The following is a 12,051-nucleotide window of genomic DNA, read 5'->3' on the forward strand; positions in this document are numbered from 1 at the left end:
TTGAGCCTAGTAGGAGCAGAATTGTGCATCACTCATGGTGGAGGAGTATGAGGAGGAGGAGGAATTGTAGATGGTGAGCACACACATGAAACTTCATGTCGGGGTGCTTAACACTCGTGGACATGTAAATGATGGGTCTATCCATTGGCTGTTCATTTTGATGAAAGTCAGTCGGTCAGCACTGTCAGCTGAAAGCCGGCTGTGCTTATCCGTGATGATGCCACTGGCTGCGCTGAAGACCCTTTCCGATAGCACGCTGGCGGCAGGGCAGGATCTCCAAGGCATATAGTGCAAGTTCCAGCCACAAATCCAACTTGTAGACTCAATAAGTGCAGGGCGCAGAGGGATCGGAGAGGACAGGGCTGGGGTTGGACAGGTACTCCCCCAACATGCGCCTATACTTGTGACACTAGGCCCCTCAGTGGGGGTAATTAGGCCAGGGGGTGCTGCTAGCCTCCTGTGTGACAATGAGATCATCTGCCACTTCGTCATCCTCCTCTATCAATATATGCTGTGAAGCAGACAGGAGTGTGCACAGACTATCCTGCTGGGATGGTTCTGCTCCTATGTCCGACTCCTCAGCGTACAATGCGTTATCCCTGATGGCAATGAGGGATTCTTGCATCACACACAGGAGCGGGATTGTTACACTCACTAATGCGTCGTCACAGCTGACCCTCTTGGTGGACTCCTCAAAGACACGCAAGATCTCACATAAGTCTGCTAACATGGGCGAGTTTTGCGCGAGTGGCTAGTACACGGAAAATCTTTGGCCTTGCTGCCTCTAGCCACCTTTTTAGCTGCTGCGCTTTCCCCCTTAGCTCAAGAACATTGGGGTACGTTTTTAAAGACCGTTGCACCAATGAGTTGAAAACGTGGGCCAGGCATGGACCGTGTTGGAGGCTGGCAAGCTCCAGAGCCGCTACCAGGTTCCGGTCATTATCACACACGAAAAAATACCTGGGCAGGTGCAGCGGCGAAAACCACATTGCCATATCATCAAGGATGGCATCCCTCACCTCAGAGGCAGGGTGCTGTCTGTCCCCCAAGCTGATGAGCTTCTGCACGGCCTGCTGACGTCTCCCCACGCCAATGTTGCAGCGTTTCCAGCTTGTAGCTGGGGTCGATTTAATGGTGGCAGAGGAGGAGGAGGGTGGTGTTTCAGCACTCCTGCCAGGAATATTGGGCGGGGAGATGAGGCAGGCCACCACAGTTTACGACCCGGTCCCAGCCTCAACTACATTCAGCCATTATGCCGTGATTGAGATGTAGCGTCCCTGGCCGCATGCACTTGTCCACGCGTCGGTGATCAAGTGGAACTTTGTGCAAAGCGCAGAACTTAGGGCCCGCCTGATGTTACGGGACATGTGCTAGTGCAAGGTTCAACTCACCCTAAGGGTCAAAAACACTGATGATGAATTTTGTTCAGTTCCAAAGGACTCTGTGTTTAGATTTGGCTCAGTCACAGCTCCAAAACATGCCTTGGGGGGCAAGGTTTCCTTTAGTGGCTCCATCTCAGCAGGATGATGAAGCTTGGTTAAATCTGGTGTCGGAAGGGAAAGTGGTTTCTGATCTACATCTAAAGTACTGGAGCATGTTGTTTGGACTATCAACACCTGATCAGAACCCTGTAGAGGTAATGTAGAGTCCGATATTAGAGGCCCATTACCGGTAGTAGTGGTTGCAGCCAATTCTCCACCTTTGCAGCCCTCTAAATAAAAGTTACCCCCAGGACTTGATGCCAAAATGTTATCAATTTCCCAATCAAAATCAAGGTCAATGTCTGGGTCCTCAGTCCAATGCACTGCATCAATCCCACACAATGAAAGTGATGGTATTGGAACCACTGTTTTAGGGGCTAACAATTTTAAAGGGGCTAACACTCTGCTGGTGCAAGGCTCAACTCACCCAAAGAGCAAAAAACTCTGCTGCTGCAAGGCTGAACTAAGTTAAAGGGCCTAAAACTCTGCTGGTAAAAGGCTGAAGTCACCTAAAGGGCCTTAATTTCTGCTGGTAGCTCAGCTTATGGGCCTCTAACTCAATTTGGAAGGGCTCACGTTAAGGGCCAGAAAAGTGAATTTTTGAAGGTCTTACCACATCACACACACACACATCCACAATGACAGTTAAGGGTGGGTACTGTTGAATTTCCCATTGCCTATTCCATCTGTGGTTGTCATGGGCAACATGATTTAAAGGGGTGCTTGGTAATGTTTCTGTAGCGTACAATTTGGGTTTCTGTCCATCCAATTGGGGAGGAAAGAAGGTTTCCAGGTATTTTCCCACTTTCATAGAGGTTTTTTTAAGTGTGGAAAGTGTGTAGTTGATAGGCTGTGATGGTGGGGTAAAACTGTGACTTGGGCTTGTTAGATGCCCCCAGACATGCTTCCCCTGCAGTCCCATTTGCATTCCAGAGGTGTTGGCATCATTTCCTGAGGTGTCATAGTGGACTTGGTGACCCTCCTGAGTCGAATTTTGGGTTCATCTTTCATATTTTTATATCCTGATAATACCTTCAACCAACGACTTTCTCCTGATTGCCAGCTTCCAGGAGAAATTAATTTAGCAGATAGAATATATCTTAACCCTGTTTAAAAGATTTAGGTTGCACTGATCAACACAAAAAGATCATCAGCAAAGGTAATATGTCTGTTTTATGGAGTTCGATGTGCTGATTCCAAAAATATGCTTAATTTTGCTCTATCACATAAAGTTTCTGAGATGGAAGCATTTTTGTTATTATGTTATATTATATATATTATATAGGGACAACCCTGAAAAATCTATCGACAACAGTCTAATGTCAAGCACTTTTAATTTCTGTTCCTATTTTGGTTTCTAATTTGCATGTGAAATTATTTTGGTTCAATAAAAACTGTTTTGTAAGGTCTAGAGATGAGCGAACAGTGTTCTATCGAACACATGTTCGATCGGATATCAGGGTGTTCGCCATGTTCGAATCGAATCGAACACCACGTGGTAAAGTGCGCCAAAATTCGATTCCCCTCCCACCTTCCCTGGCGCCTTTTTTGCACCAATAACAGCGCAGGGGAGGTGGGACAGGAACTACGACACTGGGGGCATTGAAAAAAATTGGAAAAAGTCATTGGCTGCCGAAATCAGGTGACCTCCATTTTAGACGAATAGTGGATTTCAAATCCGGGTCATATGAGAATGTGAACTTTGTGACTATGAGACAGGGATAGCTGTACAGGCAGGGATAGCTAGGGATAACCTTTATTTAGGGGGGAATGTTATTAAAAATAACTTTTTGGGGCTCTATCGGGTGTGTAATTGTGATTTTTGTGAGATAAACTTTTTCCCATAGGGATGCATTGGCCAGCGCTGATTGGCCGAATTCCGTACTCTGGCCAATCAGTGCTGGCCAATGCATTCTATTAGCTTGATGAAGCAGAGTGTGCACAAGGGTTCAAGCGCACCCTCGGCTCTGATGTAGCAGAGCCGAGGCTGCACAAGGGTTCAAGCGCACCCTCGGCTCTGATGTAGGAGAGCCGAGGGTGCACTTGAACCCTTGTGCACCCTCAGCTCTGCTACATCAGAGCCGAGGGTGCGCTTGAACCCTTGTGCACACTCTGCTTCATCAAGCTAATAGAATGCATTGGCCAGCGCTGATTGGCCAATGTATTCTATTAGCCTGATGAAGTAGAGCTGAATGTGTGTGCTAAGCACACACATTCAGCTCTACTTCATCGGGCTAATAGAATGCATTGGCCAGCGCTGATTGGCCAGAGTACGGAACTCGACCAATCAGCGCTGGCTCTGCTGGAGGAGGCGGAGTCTAAGATCGCTCCACACCAGTCTCCATTCAGGTCCGACCTTAGACTCCGCCTCCTCCGGCAGAGCCAGCGCTGATTGGCCGAATTCCGTACTCTGGCCAATCAGCACTGGCTAATGCATTGTATTGGCTTGATGAAGCAGTGCTGAATGTGTGTGCTTAGCACACACATTCAGCTCTACTTCATCGGGCTAATAGAATGCATTGGCCAGCGCTGATTGGCCGAATTCCGTACTCTGGCCAATCAGCACTGGCTAATGCATTGTATTGGCTTGATGAAGCAGTGCTGAATGTGTGTGCTTAGCACACACATTCAGCTCTACTTCATCGGGCTAATAGAATGCATTGGCCAATCAGCGCTGGCCAATGCATTCTATTAGCGTGAACTGAGTTTGCACAGGGGTTCTAGTGCACCCTCGGCTCTGCTACATCAGATTGCTACATCTGATGTAGCAGTGCCGAGTGTGCATCAGATGTGTAGTTGAGCAAAACTGACTCAGCACTGCTAAGTCTGCATTCGCATAGGAATGCATTGGCCAGCCTTCGGCCAATCAGCGCTGGCTCTGCCGGAGGAGGCGGAGTCTAAGGTCGGACCTGAATGGAGACTGGTGTGGAGCTATCTTAGACTCCGCCTCCTCCAGCAGAGCCAGCGCTGATTGGTCGAGTTCCGTACTCTGGCCAATCAGCACTGGCTAATGCATTGTATTGGCTTGATGAAGCAGTGCTGAATGTGTGTGCTTAGCACACACATTCAGCTCTACTTCATCGGGCTAATAGAATGCATTGGCCAATCAGCGCTGGCCAATGCATTCTATTAGCGTGAACTGAGTTTGCACAGGGGTTCTAGTGCACCCTCGGCTCTGCTACATCAGATTGCTACATCTGATGTAGCAGTGCCGAGTGTGCATCAGATGTGTAGTTGAGCAAAACTGACTCAGCACTGCTAAGTCTGCATTCGCATAGGAATGCATTGGCCAGCCTTCGGCCAATCAGCGCTGGCTCTGCCGGAGGAGGCGGAGTCTAAGGTCGGACCTGAATGGAGACTGGTGTGGAGCTATCTTAGACTCCGCCTCCTCCAGCAGAGCCAGCGCTGATTGGTCGAGTTCCGTACTCTGGCCAATCAGCACTGGCCAATGCATTTCTATGGGGAAAAGTTAGCTTGCGAAAATCGCAAACTGACAGGGATTTCCATGAAATAAAGTGACTTTTATGCCCCCAGACATGCTTCCCCTGCTGTCCCAGTGTCATTCCAGGGTGTTGGTATCATTTCCTGGGGTGTCATAGTGGACTTGGTGACCCTCCAGACACGAATTTGGGTTTCCCCCTTAACGAGTTTATGTTCCCCATAGACTATAATGGGGTTCGAAACCCATTCGAACACTCGAACAGTGAGCGGCTGTTCGAATCGAATTTCGAACCTCGAACATTTTAGTGTTCGCTCATCTCTAGTAAGGTCAAACATTTTTTTCTGATATGTAGATTACTGTTTTCTTAATGTCGCCAGTACGGTATATTTCCTACATCTTATACTAATGATGCTGTTGTGTGGAAACTATACATGCTACAGAAAAACTATATACATTTTTTAAATGAGAAACAAAAAGTTGATTCAGAAAAGTACAAAGTTACCTGCGATGATTACAAAAAATATTTTTTTGTAGACCGGTGGCATGGTAAATCTCATCTACAACCCTCCACCCAGATAATCTTGCTGGGGGTTCTGTTGAATTTCAACTTTTAAATATCCTTTCTTTCAGAAGAGAAAAAAAAAAATGTCCTCATGAGGATTCTAAATTTTTACAAAAAGAAATATTGCTCAATAAGTGACATCTTTCCTCTAGCGGCTAAACCCAAAAAATCTAAGCAGAGGTGTACCTGTCACCTCAAACAGTCATAATTACAGATACAAACAGTATGGATTGGAGTGCAATTACAGGAAGCAGATATCTTCAGGGTCTATGGCAATGATGGCGAACCTTTTAGAGACTGAGTTTCCAAACTGCAAACAAAATCCACTAGATTATCGCAAAGTGCCAATAAGGCAATTTAACCTTAAAGGGATTCTACCATTAAAACCCTTTTTTTTGTACATAAGATGTCAGAATAGCCTTTAGAAAGGCTATTTGTCTCTTACCTTTAGATGTGATCTCCGCCACGCCGTTCATTAGAAATACCGGTTTTTACCGGTATGCAAATTAGTTCTCTCGCAGCGATGGGGGCGGGCCCAACGCTGGAAATGCGATGGGGCGTCCCCACTGCTGCTCGAAAACAGGCTCCAGCGACGCCTCTATCTTCTGCTGGATCCTCCCCTTCTTTCTTCATCTTTCTTCGGTGTCACCTCTGACACCTGCGCAGTTGGCTCTGCCAGTGAGACACTAGTAGAGCCGACTGCGCATGCCCGCGGCCATAGTTCCGACGCCGCAATTGCGCCCATGTGCAGTCAGCTATACTAGTATCTCACTGGCAGAGCCAACTGCGCAGGCGTCAGAGGTGACACCGAAGAAAGAAGGGGAGGATCAGTAATATCAGTAACTCCGTAATGTCAAAGAGTGGTGTCAGGCAGGGGGTGTGATCAGCGCTGCACCTCCCATGGGGCGACCTGAAGCGACCGCTTCAGGCGGCGCTATGCCAGGGCCCCGGGGAGGGCGGCATTTTTCCTCCTAAGCCAGACTGGCTTAGTGTCACTGAGCGGTGGATTGGGGAGGCCGCTGGAGCAGCGCTGCTCCAGCGGCCTCCCCTCACAATCAGGCAGAGTGCTCTCTGCCTGCTAGCGCAGCTCCGCCACGCCCCCTTCGTTCCGCCCCGCCCCTCCTTCCGGGGGGGCAGCTTTCTTTAGTCCGCCTCGGGCGGCGAAACATGCAGGTTCACCCCTGGGTGTGATTCAGAGCTCCAGTCAGAGGCAGCCAGTGTCAGAGCGCACACCCCCTTGTCTGCTCCTGCCTGATGCCTCCTTCCTGACAGTACAGAGACTAAATAGCATATCACACACCAAAAGTAACAGCACTGATTACCATACTCAGAAAAAGTGGGGGCTAGAGAAAAAAAACCATATGTGCCAGAAACAGTGGAGCAGCACCTATTAAATGATGTAAAGAACTGGACTTTTTGGAGGTAGTGAAAGGTCCTCTTTAATTGTGCCTTTTTATAAAGGCCACTCTTCCTTTTGCTGTGAATCATCTTCTGAAAGATTCTCCCAGGTTGACGACTCAGACAAAGTTTAGTGTGAACCTGGGCTATTCTGAACCTGGCCAGAAGGGTTAGGAAATGGACAATTGATTTCAAAATACAAGTTTTCATTCCATTACTATATAATTCCTATCTATCCAAGATTCAATTGAATACGGTGATGCTTGCTTCACCACTGTGCCCATGTGCATTCCGGCCTCGGGAGCTGTAGGCATGATGTAATGATGTCACTCACATTGCAAATAAAGCTCCCTGAAGCCTCTGGGTTCAGAGACTGCTGAAAGAGCACCAGGGGAGTGAGGAGAGGTGAGTATCAGTGTTTTTTCATGTTAAACTTTGGGGTGATGGAGGAGGAGACATTAAACTGGGTGGGCAGATGGAGGGGGATATTACATTGGGTGCAGCTGGAGGGGGACACTAAACTGTCGCAACTGGAGAACATTAATCAGTGGTGGTATCGGGGGGGGGGGGGGGCATTAAACTGGGGGCAGGAGGAGGTGGACATTAATATCCCCTTCCACCTGTCTCTAGTTTAATGTCACCCTTCAGGTGCCCCATAGTCTAAATTCCCCCTCTAATTTCCCCTAGTTTAAACCTCCATGACTCACTCAAAATGCTCCCATTCATTTCAATGGGCTCCAGGAGAGGGACTTTATACTGTGGGGACAATTGGAGGGGAACATTATAATGTAGTGATGTAATGTAGAGGAATTCTCTTCCTTTTTTGTCTGCGGACATTTTCACTGTGGTCTAGCTGCAACGGGATGCCAATGCAGAGCATCAGCATTCCGTCGCGGCATCCTGTACCTAATTAGGCCTGGATGAACGGGCCTAATCAGGAGAGAGTCTCGAGCCACAGACCCCACAGGCGGAATCTGCGGAAAGATCGAGCAGGATGGCGGATTCTGGGAGGAATCTACTCCAGATTCGGGGATGAAATCCGCCCCCAAATGCACAACAAATTCCTCTGTGTGAACACGCCGTTAGGGTATGTTCACGTAGAGTAGTGGTTCTCAACCTTGACCCCGCAATACAGTTCCTCATGTTGCGGTGACCCCAAACCAAAAAATAATTTTGGTGGCTACTTCATAACTGTAATTTTGCTGCAATTATGATTTGGAATGAAAATACCTGATATGCATTATGTATTCTCATTGCTACAAATCAAACATAATTTAAACATAGGCATACCTCCCAACTTTTGAAGATCAGAAAGAGGGACAAAATATGTGGCGTGCTGTGCGCACCGCAGCAAATTCAGCTCCGCCCATTTTTATGTTGACTCCGCTTCTCATTTTTCATGTGCTCCCACACAGTATAATCCTCCTACAGTCACCCGTAAATGATATGTCCCCCCTCCATCTCTCCCCCAGTTTCATATACACCCTTCATCTGCCCCCAGTTTCATGTCCCCCCCCTACATCTCGTTCCCCAGTTTCATGTTCCCCCATCTCTGCCCCAGTTTCATGTCCCCCCGTCTCTGCCCCAGTGTCATGCCGTTCTCCTCCCCCCTTTATCTGCCCCAGTGTCATGCCATTCTCCCCCCCTTCATCTGCCCCAGTGTCATGCCATTCTCCCCCCTTCATATGATACGACCCAGTGTCATGCTGTTCTCTTCCCTTCATCTGCCCCAGTGTCATGCCGTTCTCCCCTCCCCTTCATCTGCCCCAGTGTCATGCCGTCCCCCCCCTTCATCTGCCCCAGTGTCATACCGTTCCCCCCCATTCATCTGCCCCAGTGTCATGCCATTCTCCCCCCCTTCATCTGCCCCAGTGTCATGCTGTTCCCCCCCTTCATCTGCCCCAGTGCTATGGCATTCTCCCCCCCCTTCATCTGCCCCAGTGTCATGCCATTCTCCCCCATTCATCTGCCCCAGTGTCATGCCATTCTCCCCCCCTTCATCTGCCCCAGTGTCATGCTGTTCCCCCCTTCATCTGCCCCAGTGCTATGGCATTCCCCCCCCCATTCATCTGCCCCAGTGTCATGCCATTCTCCCCCCCTTCATCTGCCCCAGTGTCATGCCATTCTCCCCCCTTTCATCTGCCCCAGTGTCATGCCGTCCCCCCCCCCCCTTCATCTGCCCCAGTGTCATTAGAAGGATTTCCTCAAAATCCGCCTGCAAAAAAGGCACCCATTGACTTCAATGGGAGCCGCTCGTTTTTGTTTTTTTTTCTCTGGCTATTAGCAGAAAAAAAACAAGCGACATGACCTATCTGAGCAGCGGCATTTGCGAGGACATACTAAAAACAATGAAGAAAAAGAATGAACATTATTACCAATCGGGACAGATTTATAATAAAGATTTCATAAGTTTTATAAGTTTAAAAGACCTGGAATGACCAGGTTATATCTGTAGTCTATAGTGGAATGAACACATGTTCCATAGAAACAGATGTATAATACTTTTCCTGTGCTAGATAGATCAGGAATGAACAGGATATGTCTGGAGGGGGATATTACATTGGGTGCAGCTGGAGGGGGACACTAAACTGTTGCAACTGAACATTAATCAGTGGTGGTATTATACATTTGTTTCTATGGAATATACGCTCATTCCACTGTAGACTACAGATATATCCTGTTCATTCCAAGTCTATCTAGCACAGGAAAAGTATTATACATCTCTTTCTATGAAATATGTGTTCATTCCACTATAAACTAGAGATATATCCTGTTCATTCCTGGTCTATCTAGCACAGGAAAAGTATTGTACATCTGTTTTTATGGAATATGTGTTCATTCCACTATAGACTACAGATATATCTTATTCATTTCTGTTCTATCTAGCACAGGAAAAATATCTGTTTCTATGGAATAAGTGTTCATTTCATTATACACTATAGATATATTCTGTTTATTCCAGGTCTATCTAGCACAGGGAAAGTATTATACATCTACACTCATTCAATTATAGACTACAGATATAAGCTGTTCATTCCTGCTCTATTAAACATAGAAAGCTCATGAAATCGTTATTTTACATCTTTCCCCGTTGGTAATATTCATTCTTTTTCTTTATTCTTTTTCTTCATTCTTTTTAGTATGTCCCGCGTTTGCGGCTCAAGACATGTTCCTGTTTAGGCTCACTCATTCAGACCTAATCAGGAGTGGAATGACGATGCATTGCACTGCATCAGTTTACACAGCGGAAACCATTTTCTGCCATGTGAACATACCCTTAGTGTAAGTTCACTAAGGCAGGAAAGTGGAAAGTGGAGCGCACTTGCCGGCAGATGACGCACTCAAAATGCTCCCATTCATTTCAATGGGAGTTAGGAGCGTATACGCCGCGTTATATTGCGGCCGCAAAATAACGCCGCATATATGATCCCGGCTCCCACTGAAATCAATGGGAGCGTATACGGCCCTCAAAGTCTCACACGCCGTATATGTGCCACATCACGCGGCACGTTACTCCGTGTGAACTTACCCTTAGGGTGACTGCAGGAGCATTTTACTGTGTGGAGGTACAGAGAAATGGATGGGAATGGGCGGAGCTGACGTAGAGATAGGTGGAGCTAATATTTACCTGTACTGCATATCCTGTCCCTGTCTTTTGAAAGTTGGGAGGTATACAACAGGCATGACCAAATGGCATAGATGTCCTTTTGGGAAAGCTCAACTAACTGAATTCATAAGTGGGTGAGGAGAGATACTTTGTAAGGATGGGAATATGCTCCTGAATAAACTGACTGGATTCTTCCCTACTACTGCACCAGTCTGTTACAGAAAGTCTCTATAGGAAATAGCTCACTAACACATAACAGGCTATTTTATCATCCTTATATTTTTCAAAATTCAGCATGCCCTCGGTAAAGCGGCCATCTTTGTGATAGCTTCTTATGCAATCTGACTCCGGAAAAATGGCCGCCAGTGTAGGTTCTCATAATCGCTAGTGACAGAATACTGGGAGGCTCACGTTCATTGTGCGGGACGTGCTTCCTCATTGGCGCTAGCCGTATGACGTCAGGCAGCTGCCGGTATACTGTAGTATAGCAGTCGTCCGAGCAACAGAGCGGAAGTTAGCCCGGGAAACGTGGGACGTAGGGAAAATGGTGAGGCCGTGTTGTTTGCTGTCAGGGAGATTAAAACGTGTTCCAAGGCTTTGGGCTATATCCGTCAGTCCGTGCGTGTTTCTGTGTTAGAGTCGGGTTATAGTGAGACATATCTCAGCTAAGCACGGGCTTTAGTTGTACACCATAGCAGTGTTATAGGTATCTCCACACAAGTGTAGCTTTCTTCAGTCTCCTGGATGAATAGACAGATGCTACACAATACATCAGTCATCCTCAGTGCCATTGGTTGTCAGTCTGTGGTAGAGGTCCCGCAGAGTGTATGTGCCACAGCTAAGAATCCCTTGCCTTTGTTACATGCTGCGCTGCATGCAGGTCCCCTAGATCAGGGCGGACATCCACATATGTCCATCCTTACTTTAGAAACTCAGTGAGCGCTGCATCATGACTGATGTAAGAAGCCATTACATTCACATTGCATCAGTTGCTTCAGTATCTTTTTTTTTTTTTTCTCCTTTAGTTGTTACAACTGATGTAAAAATGCAAAAGTTACATTAAAGAGAACTTCCTCATGAATATGCGGTTTTATAGACCGGCTTTCCTAATATATGCCCCGGGGCTGGAGGTATCGGTGCCACTAATTTCAACACCAATATCTCCCCACTGTCAGAAGGGCAGACCACAGCTGGGCGTAAGGAATGCCCCCTTTGACAGCCATGGCTGAGTACAGTCGAGGGGTCGTTCCTTACTACTGCCCAGGGATGACATTAAGCTATGAGGAACGCCCTTCTTACAGTAGGGAGTATTGGTGTTGGAAAACTCTGCAGGTAGCGTTTTTCCTTCTGGCTAAGCCACTGATCTGGAAAACAATGGAATCTGTACTGAAATCCATTTCCCTCCAGCTTGTATGTACCATGATGGAGGGAAACTGGTAGCTGGGCTATACATATGTGACCGCACCCTTACAGGCACCCTGGGAGCAAGTGGTATTCCTGGACAGGAGGTGGGTCTGTGTGCAGTGCAGCATGTAATATAGACATCACTGGGTGTGGGGGG

The 12,051-nt window shown here is 47.4% G+C and overlaps 2 protein-coding genes across 2 annotated transcripts in view; both read left to right on the forward strand.

Moving 5' to 3' along the window:
- Nucleotides 1-12,051, forward strand: part of ANKLE1 (ankyrin repeat and LEM domain containing 1) — a 315,425-nt gene that overhangs the window by 157,065 nt on the left and 146,309 nt on the right. The gene's annotated exons all lie outside the window — the stretch shown is intronic.
- Nucleotides 10,933-12,051, forward strand: part of LSM4 (LSM4 homolog, U6 small nuclear RNA and mRNA degradation associated) — a 28,197-nt gene continuing 27,078 nt past the window's right edge. The window contains exon 1 of the mRNA XM_075283686.1: nucleotides 10,933-11,037. Within this exon, the coding sequence (XP_075139787.1) occupies nucleotides 11,035-11,037 (3 nt within the window). The 5' untranslated portion in view covers nucleotides 10,933-11,034. The remainder of the gene's footprint in view (nucleotides 11,038-12,051) is intronic.

The sequence above is a fragment of the Leptodactylus fuscus genome, chromosome 1, assembly GCF_031893055.1.
Source record: "Leptodactylus fuscus isolate aLepFus1 chromosome 1, aLepFus1.hap2, whole genome shotgun sequence".
Classification (NCBI taxonomy): Eukaryota; Metazoa; Chordata; class Amphibia; order Anura; family Leptodactylidae; genus Leptodactylus; species Leptodactylus fuscus.